We start from the raw sequence: 19,591 nt of genomic DNA, 5'->3' as shown, positions 1-19,591 counted from the left end.
GGGAAGACCCTGCCTTGATCAGGGAGCTGGAGTGGATCCCTGCCAGCCCTTAATTCCATGTTATGTCACTTTTCTTTTGGGTAACTCCTCAGAACAGGGGAAGGCGAGAGAGTAATAGCCAGCAAGCCTTTCCCTCTGACCCTTTTTTGACTTTCTGAAAGGGATACCCCTAAGAAGGCGGCGGGTGGAAGCAAGCCGCCCTCCGCGCCCGGAGAGCTAGAGGAGCGGGGCGGAAGGCCCTGCAGGGGCGCGGGGTGGCCCGGCGCTGGCCGTCGGTGCCTCGGGGAGGGAAGCCCGCGCTGGCTTCCAAGGCGGGATGCGTGCGGGACGTGTCCCGGCGGCGGCTCGCAGCGCCCCCTGGGCCCCGCCTTGCTGTGGCCGAGGCAAGGCGGAAAGCCAGCGGCTCCGCACGGCCAGCAGGGCCCCTCTGGCCCCGGACCCTCCCTCCTGCCCCGCCGCTCAGTGCCACATCACACCGCCCTCGCCGGCCGCATGTGGGGGCCGCAGCTGCTGGGACTGACTGCGGCCGGAGCCAGTGCGGAGGCGCGGCGGGGCCGGGCCGCCAATGGGAGGCGGGGCGGGGCCAGCTGCGGCACATCTGGGCGGCGGTGGAGAGCGGGAGGGGGCGAGTGCGGCAGGGCGTGCGCGGCATGGCTTGAAGGAGCCGCGCTCCGGCCGCAGCAGCGCGGGGCAGACGGCGAGCAGGGCGCCCCACAGACCAGCCGGGGACCGGGAGGGGGCTTGTCCTGCCCCCGGCTCCCTCCCTACCACGGGGTAAGAGAAGCGTCTGAGTTGCTGGCTCCCTGGGCGTGGGAGCGCCCTCGGCTCCCTTGGCGAGTCTGTGACACTTCGCGTTTGCGCGGAGCCTGGCTCTTGGAAAGGTTGAGGGGCCCGCAGACACCTCGAAGTGTGGAGGGGCTTGGCTCCAGCACTGCTTCTCAACCTTGAGAGACCCGAGGCGCCCCTTGGAAAATGCCAGCTCTGAGTTTGCACTCGTTTTTGTTTGTTTTTTTTGCCGGCAGACGCATAATAGAGTCGTTTTTCTGTTTCAGGCAACTCGGAAAGACCACAACTATGAATGTCTGTTTGCAACCTGCAGGTTTATCTTGCAAGCTGATCAGGGCTAAGGTTTTGTGGCATCTTGAAAAGATATTGGCACCCCGGGGTGCTGGGACATCCTGGTTGAGAATCACCGATCTAAACTCATCGGTGTACTGGACTCCTCCACCCAAAGGGCGGGCGATTCTTTCTCGTTTTGGGGGACTGGAAATCATTTAGATTAGCTATTCCAAATTGTGACGTGGAGATGCCTGGAAAAATTACGAGTGTGAATAAAACACGTTTGTACAGTTTTTTGTATAGCTTGCTTTTCTCCCTTATTTTTGGGTGTCTCAGGAAACTTAAGGTTAGTTTTAAATTTCTGAGTGAAAAAGCAACTGAATTGGAACTGAATTCATCCTCTAACTAGGTAGACAAGATTCCTTGGGTGAATTTGATATCTTTTATTAGACCAACCCAAATAGTTGAAGAATATTTATTAAGCAAGCTTTTGGGTTCAAAAAACCTTCATCAGGCTAAGGAAGTTTCAGCAGTTGGTGTGTGCTCTTCCTGGATGGAAACTAACCAAGCATGAGAACCCCCAAATCGAGACAGACTCCTCATTTTGCTGTATACTGAAATAATGTCGGGAAAACGTTTAAAAATCCTTGGAAACATACCATTTTCCTTTCTGAAATCACATACATTCTCCTCCTCCTGATAATCCTGAAGGTTGCCATGTTCATTATTGTGTGCTCCAGTCCTTTAATTATCTTTTTGGTAGCTGCCTTTTAGAATTTTCAGAAGCTGGAACTTTATTGCACAAGGACAGAAATAGAAGTGCGTTAAGCTTTACATGTCTGTACTGGAATGTGGATGCTCACTTTGTCTTTGCATACCTATCACTTGTTATATATCAAGTATTGTATCTTTCTTTTTTTTATTATTTATGTATTTAATTCATATATTGTCCTTTCCAACAAAGATTCAGGGTGGCTAACAGTAAATAAAACGTCTAAATAACACTGGTATCCTCTACTAAGGACTTGCACATCAGATGTGCCTTTCACATTGAAGCATCTGCTGTATCACTTGTGACTTCCTCCTGCTCTGCTTTTGGGGGAGAACAAACCAGCTAGCATTTGCTTGTATGATCCTACATAACTACTTTTGTAGGTTTATTAAGTAATTGCATATGTTTTAAGTCTGACAGGTCATACTTTCTAGCCAGGACTTGGTGTCTTTTTTCAGTGAAGATTGATCATTTGCACTGAACTTTTCTTTCCTAGAGTTTATCCACATGCCCTGTAAATCTTTGTTCTGTTCAGTGTTTCTTATATAGGCTTTTCCAATATTTAACCTGTGAAAATGGAGCTGGTTAAAATTAGATCTCACTTGTTTGTGGAAAAGGTGGCTCTAAAACAAGGAAAATCACTGTTGCAGAAGGATTGCCTTTCTGAGCGGTAAAGAGTGACTACAGCCATGTTTAGGTAAATTTTCCTGTGTTTGCTGTTTTCTGTCTTTTCTTGGGCACTGGATGTTTGTTACTGTCCTCTCACCTAGAGCAGCAAGTAACCAGATCAGTGGCACCAAAGGGGCCTTCTCTGTTCATTAGCCTTAAGATAGGGTTGGACTAAGATTTGTCAATTGCAAAACTCCTGTTGATCTCAGTAGAACTGTGGCTTGACTCCTGTTTCCTTTTACCACATTCAGTAAGACATTTTACCACATTTCAATAAGCAGTAGACATTTTTACCTTCTTCCCTTCCCAGATGTTTGTTGAATTGGGCAAAGCTTCAGTGGTCCTGGTTATTGAACAAATTCCTTTATAAAAGCAGTTAGTTTTTATAGAGCAAAGAAGAGGATACCATTTTCATTCTTTGCTATTTGGCAGTACAGTTGAACCTTAGAATACTAGTCCTTTTCTTTCCACTAGATAGCAAGAAAAAGCATTAAGTAAGTCCAGAAGTATGCTAATTATTTAATCAAGATGCTGGGCCAGTTCTTGTATACTGCTTTCTACATTTCAGGAAGTGTGTAGCCTAGCAAATTATTCAGGTTATTGTACCTGTAGTTTTTCTCATTTTTCCCTCTGAGGTCCTTCTCTTGTAACTTGATTGAAGCATCTGTTGTCACTAAGCCAGGGTTAGGATACTTTGTAATATTTTTCTTTCTGTTGCTGTCTCTGGCTTCAAAGTTAAGACATTTCTAGAGCTGTTAAAGCTAGTCATGCTCTGTCTTGGAGGAGAACATGGCTTACTTCTTCCTTGTTGATGTTTGCTCTTGATCCTGTGGCTAGTTCATAGGCACTATTCTCACCCTTTTCAGCAGGAGCTTTAACTGCTGACAGACTTCAGAATGGTGGCCTCTAATATTCTACATCACTCAAGCCATCCCTTCATAACTTTTGTCAATGGAATGGCACCCAATTTCAAAAACACTGTAACATATAAATTAGTTTTATCTCTTTGCAGAGGGGCTGGGCATTTGGGAGGGGGGGTGTCAGCCAGGCAGGGACAAGCCTGAACATTGTATCTGTTCATCTCCTCAGACCTTGCACTCCAAAGGATCTGCACGTATTGTGACACCCTGGTTGAGAATCACTGGTCTAGCCATTCATTGTGGAAATTTTTTAAAATTTACTGTTGATACCACAGACAAGGTTCCTTGGGTGAATTTGATATCTTTTATTAGACCAACCTAAATGGTTGGAGAATAGTTATTAAGCAAGCTTTCGGGTTCAAAAACCCTTTGTCAGGCTAAGGAAGCTGCAGCAGTTGGTGTGTGCTCTTCCTGGATGGAATGAAAAGTAAAGAAGCCAGGGGCTGGGCTGGGGAGTCAGTTGCTAGGCAGATTGTAATGTATCAAAAATCCAAAGTCTATGTTTAGTCCATGATCTCTAGTATCCAGCAGGTTGATGAAATGGAGCTCATAGGCTCCTCTCTGGGATGTGTTGTGTAAATTTCCCTTGAGGATCAGGACTGTTGATACCACCACAGCTTTCCCAAATGTCCTCTAATAATTACAAAGAGATGTGTGATTTGAGAAATATCCTTGGTTCTTGGGTCCATTTGTTATTTTATGAGAGCTTATTTAAGAGCAATATTGTCCACTTATTCATTACTGGTTTTGTGACCTGCGTAGGCCTACTCTGCAATACTACAACTGCTTTCATCTTCTCCTATTCCTATGTTCCTTTCTGCTTTTGGCAGCCACCTCCTCCAAGTATTGCCTGCTGGAGGCACTGTGCCTCAGTCAGGTTCATGACAAGCACAGTGCAGAGTGTGCTGATGCCCTGCTGTAGAAGACTTCCAATAGTAAGGTGTGAGAGCCACGGAAGGGAATGGGAATGGGAATGTGCGAGGCCCCTGAGCCTGCCCTTGGGTCACGAGTGCTTTGCTGTGCTATGCTGTGCACAGCTATGACGCAATCCCCTGCTCTTCCATTTCCCTCTTCCAGGCTGCAGTACAGAATTGCCAGCCCCAAAGATTCAAATCCCAAGAGTTAAATGCTACAAAACCATGGGACTTTAATGTGCATCTTGGATCTTTTGTTTGGGGCTTTTGTGCTGTTAGGGTTCGTGTCTTCTAGTTTCAGTTCGCAACCATGAGGGGTAAAAGCATTTTAAAATATGAAAGCTAATATGCTTGCATAAATTGGATGTCTCCAGGAGCGAGGCAGGTTTAATGAGAAACACCAAATGTTGCAAGACATGTGACTTAATGACAAGAATTTAGCAAGACTGAAGTGCAACCTTTCTTGATAAATCTAAGGTATGTTTGGGGGGCTTACTTGTGGCTCCTTTCTCTGACTGCTCTTTGGCAAGTTCATTATCAGTATTGTGGGGAGCCTGAGCTCTCTCTGAAAACACTGCAAAGTGTGAAGAATGGTCAAGGAAAGCTCAGGTTCTTACTGTAGTCAAGGTTAGCCCTTATTTAGCAGTTTGCAGCCAGCCTAGGGCAGGGCTGTGCTATGGCAAACCTCAAACATAGATGAGAAAAGCTGCAGTTTGCACTGACTGAGCCTCCTTGCAACAGGAGTAAATATGACTGCAAGAAGAACTTGAAGTGAGTAATAATATGGTAAACTCCAAGATTACAAGAGCAATGATGTTATAGTCCTAAAGTGTGCTGAGTGCTTCAGAGAGGATGAGGTCAGCCTCTTCCTCAAAGAGATCCTAATCTGAAGTTCAAATAGGTCATAACTCGAAGGATAGACAAGAGGGAGCAAGACAATGAGGGAACTAATATTTGCCGTAATAAGGTTTATATAGTGACTCCATCTGCATGTACACACAGGGTGCTTTATGAGGGATATTTCAAATAACTTCTCTCTGATAACTTGTAGTGGAAATCAGAAAACTGAGTTTTCAGGAAAGATTTAATTGTGTGGGTAATGACTTCACAGGACGGTGGAAGGATGGCTTCTGTGAAGAGATGACATCACTGGAATATTTGCTTTCATACTTCATTCAACTTGAACAATGAGTAGTTAAGCTTTTCTTGTTCTTACCCACTGGTATGATGCTGTCATTTGTTTCACACACTGTATTGGAATGTTTAAATACAAGTAGTTTTAAAAACCTCTCTATTGATAGTTGGGCAACCTTTATTTTTTTGCAACCTAATGGAAAAAGATGCAGTATTTACATTGAGAAAACCAATATAACGAGTGGCTGATGACTCCTAGGAAAACTTAACACAATGTTAAGTCAGTTGTTAGTTACTGGCACTTCTGCTTGTCATGTCATGGAACATATTTGACAGTTCCATGAAAAATAGATCTTCTTTCTGTAGTAGTCTTTGCTGCTTATTAAAGCTATCCATCATGTTTTTTAAAATGAGCACTCTTGACAACTTCCCTATCTTCTTAGAGCTATTCTAGGAAGCACTCAAAAGTACTGTTAATTAGTTGCAAGGGTAATTCTCTGGTTCATAGAACTGATTAATATAGCGCAACATAATATGTTCTGTCATTATTGCCCTTAGGATGGGCTTTGACTTGCGTATCAATCTTAGCTATGGTGTTAGAAATATCCGTGTGACTTTCCTAATGTGGTTAAAAATGGACACAATCATTGGCATAAGCAGGAAATGTCTATAGCTAACAAAACAGTTATTTCTGTATTGTTTTATAAATCTTAAAGGTTACTTTTTTTTGCAAACACAGCAACAAAGGGAAAAAAGAACAGGCTCTTTTAAAAAGCCTCTAGACCTTGACACATCTTTCAGGAGCCTGAAGTTACTTTGCAAAACGAGGGATATGGGGTACAAATATCAGATGGTAGAGCTGAGTGAGGGGCGTCATTGAAAGCTGAGGAAGACTAAGCAGTATGAAATTTTCAGATGTGACTGGACTTTGAAGGCATTGTAACTGGGACCTAATTGAGGGGTTTGAATGGGGAAAATGAGTAATATTAGAGACAGTAGTTGGAAAGAAGCAACTCTATTAAGATCACAAGTCCAGTGACTGCTTCTGAAAATGGATGCTATAACATCTCTCTCACTTATCCTTGACCCAAGATCAGTGTTTCCTTTAACTACCTGTAAGAGATACTGAAATGCACAATTCCCATTGATTTTTTTTGAACACCTTAATCATTGCGTATTGTATAACATCAGAAATACGGAGTAAAATACTTAAATTACTACTGCTTCTTATCTAAGTGCCAACATTGGAATTTTGAGATTTTAATGAGTATTGTTGTGAATCTGCATCCTGGAGGTTGCACTGGACTACGGTTATAGGGCTTCAACCTTGTGCATTGATTAATAAATCCTCCCTTTGGTGATTATAATATTATTTCTTCCTTTCACACAGTTATTTCATAATTTTAGCAGAGGGCAGGAAACATGGATACCACTTATGTAACTTTGCAAATGCTGACTTTCTCATGGTGACTCCTATGGTTTAGTAGGGAACAGAAGAAAATGGCTTTGGAATTTCACTATTCTCTGTCTTTTGGTTTGTTTTTTAAAAGGGTCTTTGGTTCACTTTCCTTATTAACATTCACCAAGGTTTGATGTACACAGGAAATTACAGGTCATGTGATACAGCAAAGGAATGTGCAGGGAAAGGGAACTATGTGCATCCTCTGACTTGACAGTAGTTTGGGTCCTGCTCCAGGGTAGGGTATGATCTCTCACATTATTAAAAGAGTTTCACATTATTTAAAAAAAGGGATTAAGTTAGTACTCTTCAAAATTACCACTGCAGCTGTCTGAAAAAATTGCATTTACCTCCCTGGTTGCTCAAACAGATTCCACTTACCCTATTTCTCACCCCTAGAACAGGCAACCTGTCATACATTTCATATTACTATCTTGTCTTCCACCTGATCCTATATTCCTTCCTGTACCCAGTGGAAGATTAACACTAATTATCAAAGAAAAACAAAGTACTCGTCATTATATATCACCTTTTCAAGTGTTTTTTGATCAAGACTTCTGAATTGCAAAGGTCTGTATATGTAAACATGACTTTACAACATCAGCCATCTTTTAACTGCTGGAAAATACTCAAAATAACTGCACTTCCTATAACATTGGGGACTGACAGATGTACAGGCTTTACATAAAGTGCCATGAGTTTAAAGCTCTCTTCCCTCCCCCTGACCCAACAGGTGTTTCCCTGTTGGGTCTGGGGGGACTGAGTCTGCTTTTAGGAGCCTGAAGAGTCTGCCTAGAGCTGAGGAGCTACCTCTCTTCCCCAGCCCTGGGGCTGTCAGCAGGAAGGAAGGGAGAACAGGAGCAAGCTGCTGGCTGGGGCTTGCCTGGCTTGAGCTGGTGGGGGGGCTCTGATCCAACCAAACCCCAGGCTGGGGAAACCCTACCCAGCAGTTTGCTCCCACTCCCTTTGTGCTGACAGGTTGGGGGCTGGAGATAAGCTGCATCAGCCCACTCCTGATCATGCACAGATTAACCCTGGGGAACGCAAGTGGAGCTTTCTAAAGTGGAGCTCCTTCATCTGATCCCTCATTTAATGAGGGTTAATTTGATGCATGGTTGGCCACTCTAAAAGCACTCTGCAGCTGTGCACATACATTACAGCATGGCTGTATAGTGCTGTTGCAGGGCACTAAGGTGCCTGCTCCTCTAAGAGCAGAACTGCCCGGAGAAAGAAGCCCACAGGTGCAGGTTACTATGGCAACAGGCTAACAAGCAAATTGGCCTACACCTGCACCTGGTCAGTTGACCAGACAAGGCAGGGCCCTGGGCATATATAAACCCCAGGGCTGGAACTAGAGGTTTAGTTCTCTGGCAGCAGCTAAGGGGAAGGAACTGCTAGGGAAGAATTGCCCAGGCACTGCCTGATATGCTGCATCCTGGGCAAATGGGGCTCCAGGAGCTCAACAGGTACCCTAGCCTACAAAGCACTTAGTGCTGGAAGAAGTTTGACTCCTTAAAGGGACAGAGCACACCCTGAACTGCTTATATTATGTTATGGCTCGAGCTAACATTTAAGTTGCTGTTTATAAATACCGGTGGATTGGCCTGAGGCTATTGGGTGTCACAGGCTGGCTAGGTGCTGTGAGTGTATCAGCCATTAGGCTGCTGGGTTTGGGATTGAGGAGGTGAGTCAGGAGTGAAGTAAAGGTAAATTTACTTATAGCTTAGCATACAACAGTTAACAGAAAGGTTAATGTGACAAACAGATACTACAGTAATAAAAAGCTAACAGACAGAATGACAAAGAGTTCCTACATGGGGTTGGCAACTTATCGGCAGTCCCTCTATGCCAGGTGTGTGCCAAGTTGTTCCAGCGAAGTCTGGCGTCCCCGATCAATACTGTCCGAGGGGTCACCGGGAAGATCCCTTGGTCAGGATCCAGTCCTCGCTCACATTGGGAGTTCGGGGTCCAGGCTTGGTACAGCAATGGTCCTTCTGTCCCTTCCTTCTAACTGGTCACTTGACATGCATGTTCCTTTATGCCTTATCTTATGCTAATGTGTTGGCTTTAGAGCCACTCACAATCTTGCCCTATAGCTGTTACCCTATGGTATCAAAAGGTGTTAGAAATTATCATGGAAGGTTACCACCTGAACTCAGGTTCACTCAATAAGCAAATTACACCACATTACTTTGAGATTTGAAATTAGCATTACTCTGCCCAAGCTCAACCCCTTGGTGTCTTATTTCTTGTGTCATTACCCAACGATTGTGTGTGCGCTTTGGCACTGCAGAATTATTTCCCGCCACATGGAGCTTTCTTTGCATGGTGCAATTCTCAGCTGCAGAGAGAAAACCCCGGTGCAAAGGAGTTCCCGTCGCTCGCATGCAAATTTGTACCCCATTATTGGCTGTTTCTAAATTATCCCCGCATGGCGGCTAGCGATTGGCTTGCTAGCCATATAAGAGGCTTGAGCAGTTTCCGCCCAAGTCGGAGATCTCCGAGAATCTCAGGAGGATCCTGAGAACCCCGATTCCGAGAATTCCGGGAGAAATCCGAGAGAATTCCAGCAAGGAGTCCACGATTATCTCGTGGACTTCTGCGTATATCTCGGAGCCGACCAGTGGTTTGATCACCCATCAAGAGTCTCTCCCTGTCACCGGACGATCCTCGACGTACCCCTACCCTGCGCACTCGTCGAGAGTCACCTTTCGGACTCTCATTTTGGTATCCAGAGCTCTGCCCGGTTCGTTTTACGGAGCCTAGCAAACTCCGTGTGTGTGTGTGTCTTCGGTAGAGCCTAGCAAACTCCACGTGTGTTTATCTGTAACTGCAATGCAAGCAAGTTTTCCTGCCTGCACCGCAACCATCTACGGTGTAAGTAAAATAATCTTTAATCAACCTCCACGCGTCAGTGCCTAATTCTAGTTCGCCGTGCCAACTTTCCCTGGCCCATGTGCCTGGGCTGCTGGCCACAGCCCCTCGGCCCCGACACCTTGGAATGTGCTAATTATATTAGGTGGTCAGATCTTGTTATGGCTGACCTTTAAAAAACCTGTTAGATCAGCTAATCTTGTAGTCCTGCTTATTTTTGGGGACCATGATCAGTGCAAACAGTTAGATTCAACACTTTGGTTAAATTGTGACAGATAAATTCCACTTGCAGGTTGCAAACTTGCAAGCTTTGTATTAGCTAATCTTAACTGCTAGACAATTGCCTGGATGTCTCCAAGAGCATGTATTTATTGCTCATGATAGTAACCGCTCTGGTTCTGGCTATGACAGTTGGGGAAGGAGGAGGCCTCATTGGGGGCCCACTATGGTATGGGGACCCCAGTGCCAAGGGGCACACTGCCAAAGGGGGTGAACAGACCCCAGCACCAGAGGGCACACTGCCAAAGAGGGTGAACAGAGTCCAGCACCAGTGGGGGGTGCAGAGACTGGGCTGTGGAGAGCCCAATGAGGACAAGAGGTTGAGCTGTAGCAAGGCCCCAGGGGAAACAACGTTTAAATCCCATTTGCGAGGCTTGGGGCATGGTAAAGGGGTGGAGCCACGCATCTAGCCCATCAGGCTGAGGGTGTCCCATGAGGCATCCATTTTGAAGCGGGATGGAAAAGGGGTCCAAGAATCCACAGGATTCTAAAAATTACCAGCAAGATGTGGCGGACGAGAAAGAAGGTGCCCATTGGGCAGGATTGGCATGGTCAAGGAGCCCTAGGAGTATCACAGCCATCCCTGGGGACCCCATCCCATGACAAGTGCTTTTGGAGGAGCAGTTGTATGACAACATAACTTCTGTCAGTGCCCTTAGTGTCAAAATTGTATTTGTAAATGCAGAACGTTTCAGAAATAAATGTCAGGCATTCTTATTTCTTTGTGTACTTTCTATCAATGGCAAAAAAAATATTAATTACCCAATCATTGCAATAAACATAGGTTTAACCCCCCTCCCCCTCATTAATTATCCAATTAACTAAAAATAACTAATGTTTTTGTTTGTTTTCATCAGCCTTCCCTCTCACTTCCCCAGGTCTTGGCCTCTGTCTTAGACTCCAGCCAACCTCTCCCCCTTCCCTGCTGCCCCAGGCCTTTTTTCCTTGCCCCAGACAGACAAGGACTCCCATGGCAGGGAAGCATAGGAGCATGGTGCTGGGAGCATAGTCTTATCTCCAAGAATCCTGGTTTACTTTGATTTAAAAAAAAAAATAAAAAATCCCCAATTTTTGGATTAAAAGAAGTAACCCAAAATGCACATTTTTTCCATGATTAAAATGAAATGCCACTAATATATTAGTGGTGGAAAAATGAAATGCTGCTAAGATGTGTGTGTATGTCATGCCCTGAGTCAGGACTGTGAGTATAGCCCCACCCCATGGTCAGGGTCCCCCAACTCACCTGCCACAACTTGATGGAATATGTAAAGAAGGAGGTGGTTCTTCCCCTCTTAACCCGAAGATGGGGTACTCACTGGTATGCTGCAGTGTTCCTCAGGGCTCCGCTTCCCCTATACCCCATCCACTCGCCAACCACTTGGGCATTTAGACAGGGTGTTGAACCCTCCACTGTGGGTCCCGTGTTGGCTCCAATAATCTGGCCCACCACCAGGATGCCGACCACACCTGGAGCTTCAGTCCCTGGCCTCAGGGATCTGAGCCACAGGCATCGGGCATCCTCCCTGAGGGGAACACCGCCTGGATACTTTAATGCTGAGGGAATGGGAACTGCCCATTCCCAGCCTGGTGCCAACCACTGCCCCCGCTCCTCTGCTGTGGGGTAGTACCTCCGGAGCTGCTACAGCCGGCACATGGAACCTCCACCCAGTTGGTGTGCTCCCAGCTGGCATCCCCTCTCCTGCAGGGTTTTTAAATTATCTGTGGTGGCAGCTCCAGCTGACATAATCATCTGGCCACTGCCCTGCCTGGGAATCGGCCGCTTGAAGAGCTGGCGAAACGCCATCTTGCGTGGCTCTTGCTCTGCCCCAGCCTGCCTGGGATGTAAGTTTCCCAGGGTGTGGGAAACTCTGCTCTCCCGTTCGGGACCACTGGGGTTTGCCCCCTGCATTTCCAAGCACTGTGGGGGTTTCTCGCTGCCACAGACCTCCCCGCCCTTAAGCTGCCTTGTGGTGTCTTGGCATCTTGCCAAACATCCCAAGTAGTCTGATGTTGCTTCTTGTGTGCTTGCCACGCCTTCTCGGCTGGCTTATCTTGACTGATGTACCTGGAGAGGAGATCCGCCATGAGGTTGTCTTTGCCAGGGTGATGTACCACTGAGAATTTAAAAAGTTGTAGTGCCAGCACCCAGTGGGTTATATGGACATTCTCTATATGGGCTTTTGTTGGCCAGTGAAGTGGGGCATGATCCGTGACCACTACGAACTCCCAGCCCATCAAGTAGTATTTAAAATATTAGGTAGTATTTAAAATTGGGTCCAGAGGGGTCAGGAGAGTATTGCGGAGAGATGTCAGCTGGTGGTCCTGGCCCCATTCCGCTGGCAAATTTGGAGGCTGGCACACAACTCCCTGCTAGTGGGCCATCTAGAGCGCAACAAGACCAGGGTGAGATTGGTCCATGATTTCTTTTGGCCCGGCTACAAGATGATGTGGACAGGTGGGGTGCGGCATGTCCCAAGTGCCAGAGAGCCCAGGAGTGGAGACCTCTGAAGGCCCCCTTGCAACCCATGCCAGTGATTGAGACACCCTTCTCCCACATAGCGCTGGACATCGTGGGACCCCTGCCCAAGTCTCATGGTGGGGTACCAATATGTATTAGTCTTGGTTGACTATGCAACATGTTTTCCGGAAGCAGTTCCACTTAGGTCAATCACAGCTACTTGAGTGGGTGAAGAGCTGTTAAAGTGGATCACCCGTGTGGGAATCCCCCACGAAATACTCGCCAACCAGGGGACTGATTTTATGTCGGGAGTAATGAAGGCGCTGTGCAGCACCCTGGGCATCAACCATCTGAAGACATCCCTTTATCGCCCCCAGACCAACAGGTTAGTGGAGAGACTCAACGGGACCATCAAGAGGATGCTCAGGAGATGTGCACAAGAGGATCCACGTAGGTGGGATACGGTATTAACCCCACTATTATTTGCCCTGCGGGATGCTCCTCAAGGGTCTATGCAGTTCTCGCTGTTCCAGCTGGTATACAGCCACAACCCAAGGGGTCTCTTACAGATTGTTAGAGAAGAGTGGGAGAGGCCAGTGGGGCCAGGGATTGCAAGAGCATATAAACAAGGCCCACGGAATTTCCTGCCAGAATCTCCAGGCAGCACAAGAAAGGCAAAAGTCCAGGACATTCCAACCGGGAGACATGGTACTAGTATTGTTTCTAGCTTTGACAAGTAAGCATGTCTCCATGTGGCAAGGCCCCTTTAAAGTGACCCAGCAAGTAGGTCCAGTAGATTATGAGGTACTCGAACCCAGAGACTGCTGGGAACACCAGATCTGCCATGTCAACCTTCTCAAACAGTGGAGGGCACTGCAGGGCTGGATGGTGCAACACGAAGAGATGGGAGAGGAGTTGGGACCTCCTTGCCTGGAGTTGGGCACGGAGCAACTCCCAGGATGCAAGTTCAGCTTGGGGAAGACCTAAACACTGAGCAATGGTGGGAGCTGACGGAGATGGTAGAAGCCTTCCGGGACATGTTCCAAGAGACCCTGGGACAGGCCCGAGGAATAGAACATGAAATCGGGACGCTGCCAGGCACTCTAGTCAGGGAGCAATGGAGGCCTATACCTCATCTTCTACAACAAGAAGTAGGTCAGGAAATAGAGAAGATGCAGAGGCAAGGGATTATCTGGCCTTCTCAAAGCCCCTGATGCAGTTCAATAGTACTAGTAGCCAAACCCGATAGGTCACTCTGCCCATGCATAGACTACTGGAAGTTGAATGCACTGGTGACCTGTGACGTGTTCCCCATGCCCCATATCACCCACCTTGTGGAGAAGATTGGGGAAGCAAGGTATATATCTAACATTGACAAAGCCAAAGGGTATTAGCAAATCCGGATGAGACCTGCTGATTGCACCAAAACAGCCTTCTGATGGGCCGGGAGTTCCCCGTGGTAACAGATTATGCCCCATTTCAGTGGCTAACCAAAACCCATATAGAGAACACCTGTATAACCCACTGGGCACTTGCTCTGCAACCTTTTAAGTTCATGGTGGTGCATCACCCTGGTAAAGATAATCTTGTGGCGGATTTCCTCTCCAGATACATCAGTCTGGATGAGCCAGCCAAGGAAGCGCTGCAAATCCAATGCTCCCCAAGATCCAAATACTGTCACCCTAACAAATAGTGCATGTGTTAAGTCTTTTTTCCTCTGCTCTTTTTGTGGCTCAATTTGGAGAAGCCTGTTTTTCCTCTGATTTTGAAAGAAATTTTAAACGTATGTATATATTAATCCGGTCCTGGTCCTGTTTAAGGAAATACATCTTGCAGTATCAGTTCTCTTACTGCCTTGTTTAATAGCTTACTTTTATAGCCTCAAATATTACTGTGTACTAAATATTGCAGTAACATGCTGATTTGCATTTGAATCTGATTTACTGTAATTATAACCTCCCTCTAAGCATAGGCTTCTTACAGATTTCATTTACATTTCTAGTCTAATATCTTGCTTTGATGTATGGTAGAGGGTAAGGCTTTCCTGTCCAAGTGCTTTGCACCTGCAATGAGTAACCAAATGTGGAATGAATAAAATATTTTGAATGATTGGTGTTCAGAGAGATCAAAAAATATTGAGGGGAAAGTTTCTTTTTCCTTTGCTCAAAGTATTAAAATAACATGTCTAAAAATAAAAGACAGTGGTGCCATTCAGGCCAACGGGTTTTGGAGGCACCAAGGCTAATGCTTCCCATACAAGTGGAACATTTAAAAGCTTAAAGCATGAAACCTGTGGGAAGGTGTATGGAATCTTGTTTCTGGAATTTCAGTCCCCCTCAGTACTGGGACGAGCACAGACAAATGAATGCATGTGTTACTTGGAACCCTTGAAATCATGTTCTCTTAAACTCTTATTCCCCATACTTGAACAGTTACACACCATGACAGTCTTGAGTAGACAGAGCAAGAAATGGACTTATTTTGACAGACAATACCATATATCCCTGTTCTGGTAATTCAGTAATAACCATTCCCCTGAACTTTCTTCCTTTTAAATATTTTCCTTACTAATTTTAAATCACTCTGGTTGCGGAGGAAAGTCCCCCCCACACCTTCCTTGGATTTGTTCCAGCACAAAGGTTCTTACATTCTTCCATAGCATAAATTATATGTAAATAGCCCTTCATGGAACTTTTTTCCTTTTAAAATTGTTATTGTTTGGGTCATTCTTCCTCCAACTGCTGGTGGACAACTTCTTTTGGCAGCTTCAGCAATTGCTTATATGGAAATTATTGACAGTGCCTTCATCCCTCTGGTTTACTTGTGGCAGATTTTGCTGTTCTTGGGTGATGTACCTGGTAGTTGCGGGACAGGGCTGTTTGTATAGTTTTAATATTAGATTAGACAAACACTTGTATAGGATAGTTTAAATGGGGGTGATCCTGCCTTGAGCAAGTGTTGGACTCCCAAGGTCCCCTCTAGCCCTAATTTTCTATGATTATATTTGTAAATGTTAGAAAATAATTTGGATTTTTTTTTTGGCTTTTGCTTTTAATTGAATTTAGCAGGTGAAAACAGGGAGAAGAGCAGGCACAACACGATCAGCTAATACAACATGGACCATCACACCACAGTTTGAAAACTGCTGGTCACATTTGACCTGAGGAAATACTTACTGGGAAGGAAGATATACTAGAGCCTCCATATTCTATTTATATCAGATTTGACTCCAGGGTACTGTGGTGTAGATTTATTATTCCTAATATGAAAGATGTAAAGCACAGATTGATAATGGTTCTGAAGTGGTTACTGTTGGTTGTGTATAATTGAATGGCTGTTTCCCGCACAGGTGTTAGTGTCTTTTGGGAAAGATGAATGAATAGTATGCCTGAAGTGGTTGATGATGGCTGGGTGTCAGAAATCTTGGATTCTATTTCTGCCTTTGCTGTTCAGTTATTGGACTAAGTTAAACACCTTTTGCATGACTGTATTTACCTATAAAATGGGGCAATATCTCTATCCATGGTTGCATAATTTACCAACCATTTCAAGGTGTTGAGAATTAGTTAATGATTGTAGATTATTCTGAGATATATGGATGAAAGTTGATATAAGTGCATGGTGTAATTAGTAAATGTTTACCTACCCCGTCATTCTGCTAGCCTTATCCTTAATGAGAATTTACTTTCTCTGCATCTAGTCCCCTAGACTTGGGGTGAGGAGGAGGGGGACATACACTATTTGCAGAGTAAGACAGTATACAGCAACTCATTAAGGGTGTCAGAATGGGTTTTAAATATTTATATGGCCTCTTTAATGAAACTTTACCGAACACAATACAACATTTCAGGCAAAGTTTATACTGATAATCTGTTAGATTGTAATATCTCCAAGTTGTATCACTCTTTTCTTGTTCTGCAAAGTGATGTGAAGTTGTGAGACTCTCCCCAAGATTTCAAAAGTATCCTAAGGGACCCCACATTTCATTGAATTAAATGATTTTTTTAATAGTAGGATTTTGGTGCTGGAATTCTTTAGCCAACTTTGAAAATCTCTAGAATTTTTCTTAGAGCTACTGTAATGAATCAGAATTCTATGCTTTCTTTTTACATTGTAGAGAAACATGGGCAATTTCAAAGGCCATGCCCTCCCTGGGAGCTTTTTCCTCCTCTTTGGCTTGTGGTGGTCAGTGAAGTACCCACTAAAGTACGTATGCCGAAAGAACAAGAATGCTTGCTACCTTGGTTCCAGGGCAGGATTTCAGCGCCTGGAATTCATTGAGGGGATCATCAAAGCAGTGTTTGCCCTGATTGGTAAGTTAGACTGTGGTTCTAAAGAGACAAAACAAACAAAGCAAAGGCCACATTTATTAGTATTTTGATTTTAAAAAAATTCGTATTCACTGTCAGACTTAATACAGGTCTAGTGATTGTTTAAAAAGTTCATTAATGATTAATGCTGCAATAGTGTAACAAGTTTCCCTCTCTTTTTTTCAAATCAAGACTGGATTCCATTCTGAAAGTCATGCTTTAGCCCTGGGGTGGGCAATTATTTCAGCTGGAGGGCCACTTGACAAGTTTTGGCGAGCTGTCAAGGGCTGCAAGGGGAGTCCTGTCCCTTGACAGGTGCCCCGCCGCTTGGCCACCATCTTGGGACTAGAAGTACCACTCCCTAACCCCTGACCTTTGCCACCAGACCTTGCCCTGGAAGTACTCCATTTGGGAAGTGGGGGTTGTCATGCTGGAACTGGAAAAGAAACAAACAAATTCTATATTAAAATTAAAGAATCTACAATAACATTTTTTTTAAATGTTCTGATTTTTATGTGTTTGCATTGTGTATTTAGAGCATAATAGCTCAAAATGAAGTCTTACCCCCCACAATGCCCCCAGTATACAAGAGTATGGGTGGGTGAGCATAGGGTTTGTGGGGGACTCTGTGGCAGTGAGCAGGACTCCCCCCAGAGGCATGTCGGTGTGGCTGTGGGGGATGTGGGGGGCATGGGGGGTTGTGGAGGAGTGTGGGGGAGGGTGTGGGTAGGTGCAGTGTTTGTGAGGTGTGTGATTGTGTGTGGGGGAGGGTGTGGTTGTGGGGTTTGCAGGGGAGGGTTTGTGGATATGGTGGGGTGTGCTTGGGAGCCCCCTGTGCGCATGCTCCCCTGAGCTGGTTAGCACTCGCCCCTGCAGTGCCTCCCCTGCAGTACCGGTGGGGACCCGTGCCACAGCCCTGACCTGGCCCACCCTGTGCCTACTCTGGACTTGTCTGCTCATGCTAAATAGTGGTGGCAGCAGTGCCGGCCGGGCAGAAACTGTTGCTCAGCATGGGTGGAAAAGTGGCTTCTCCCCCACGCTCCTGCCTGGTGCTTCTTGCTGCAGCTGTCTCCAGAGCCCATGCTGGGCTACCCTGTGGCTCTGCTGCTCTCACCGCAGCTTCCATGCTGCCCCATAGGGCAGTGGTGGCAGTGCAGAGAAGCCACAGTTGCCCCAGCCCTGCTGCATACCCAGGGGGTGGCAGGTTACGCCATGGCCGGACAGTGCCTGGGCCGGGCAGGACCAAGGGACCCGGCACAAGCCAGACAGAGCCCCTTCATGGGCTGAATGCAGCCTGTGGGCTGTATTTTGTCCACTTCCAGGGCTAGCCTATCCTATTCTATGGAACCTGTGGCCACAGGGGGCCCTGCAGCCAAGGGGCTATGCCCTGCTCGCCCCTTGCTGCCTGTACCATGTTTAAAGGGCTTGATGCACGCAGGGATCCCCTTCCCGGCTGAGCAGGGGGAGGAGTTCCCAGCTCCACTCCCACACGGGCCCTGGGGTGGGAACCCAGGCATCCCCAGCACGTGCTGCCTCTATGCTGTGCCCCCGGCAGCGCAGCCCACGTGCATAGCCTGGCCCCGACTATTTTATTTCAGTGAGTTTATACTGCGATTAACCACACTTTTGATTTTTTGATGGATTGGGGGCCCCAAAACTACCTTGCAGGGAGCACAAAAAAATTGTGGGCTGGCCCTATCCCCTCCTGTTTTGGCCAAACAAATTATTGGGCTTGGTACAGATATAATTGGAGAATATCATGTGCTTGTTGATATACAAGAACTCAGATCAAGTGATTTAATGATCCTTCTGACCTTAAACTCCATGAATCTTAAGAATAACTGGAGCTACCATTAGCCTTTCCATAGCTACAATTGTAGCATGGTTTCTGTCTAATGCACATTTGCATAATTCCAAAGCCACTTTAAGGAGCTTTGACACATATAGGATCAGCTGGAACAGTTGTATGCCAGCTTGGAGGCTAGGATATGGATTTATTGCAAATGTGAGGTCATTTGACCTCTGATATGCAAAGTAGCAACTGCAGACAGGTTGGGCAGTGCTTACTTTCAGTCCAGTGCTGTAAAATGGTACTGGTATTCATGTCCCCAGTTAATTATGTGAAGCTAGAATGTCCTCTGACTGATGTGTGAAAATGTTCACCCTTTACAAAAGAGCCAGACTTCTGAGCTGTGGAAGTGCTGCCAGAGATTGCCATTTTGCATTCCATGATGGAATGGCTTGGATTCAAACCAAAATGAAAGCCAGACAGATGACTTGGTGAACTAAGTATCATTACCCTGCTCAAAACCTACCATTCTCATCTAGCCCAGGAACGTTTTTCTTCCTGAAAGAGGGAGAACGACTGTTAAACTGTTTACTGTATGCGGGTCTCAAAACTGAGGTCTTAAGATAGGGCTGTAATGGTAATTAACCATCTCCAAAAAAACCAAACCATCGTATACCTCTATTCTCAAGCTCTCCTGGGAACTTTAATAATCATGTACAGCAGAGGCAGCAGCCCCTTTTAAAATGTTATTGGAGACATTCCCTCCCATGTAGTTAATTATATATTGACATGGGCCAATATATGTCCTGCAGAGGGATGAAACACTAAATTGTCTTGTTGGCATTTAACTTTGTGGTTCTAATGAGCTTATTATTAAACTAATTTTAAGCCCCTGAAGAAGATTGTCAGAGATTTAGTTGGATTATCAGCAAGGCTAGTTGTTTGAAAGGCAAC

General features: G+C 45.7%; 1 protein-coding gene across 2 annotated transcripts in view; it reads left to right on the top strand.

Annotated features, from left to right (window-relative positions):
* The first annotated feature begins 605 nt into the window (after positions 1 to 605).
* TMEM45A (transmembrane protein 45A) overlaps positions 606 to 19,591 on the top strand; it is a 32,046-nt gene continuing 13,060 nt past the window's right edge. The window contains exons 1-3 of one of the 2 annotated variants that reach the window (XM_019476265.2): positions 606 to 774; positions 15,604 to 15,772; positions 16,656 to 16,851. In XM_019476265.2, the coding sequence (XP_019331810.1) occupies positions 16,662 to 16,851 (190 nt within the window). In that variant the 5' untranslated portion in view covers positions 606 to 774; positions 15,604 to 15,772; positions 16,656 to 16,661. The remainder of the gene's footprint in view (positions 775 to 15,603; positions 15,773 to 16,655; positions 16,852 to 19,591) is intronic. The other variant, XM_006258340.4, reaches the window with a different exon arrangement.

Source organism: Alligator mississippiensis, chromosome 1 (assembly GCF_030867095.1).
Source record: "Alligator mississippiensis isolate rAllMis1 chromosome 1, rAllMis1, whole genome shotgun sequence".
Classification (NCBI taxonomy): domain Eukaryota; kingdom Metazoa; phylum Chordata; order Crocodylia; family Alligatoridae; genus Alligator; species Alligator mississippiensis.
The sequence above is the reverse complement of the archived record's forward strand: the minus strand, read 5'-3'. Positions and strand labels throughout refer to the sequence as shown.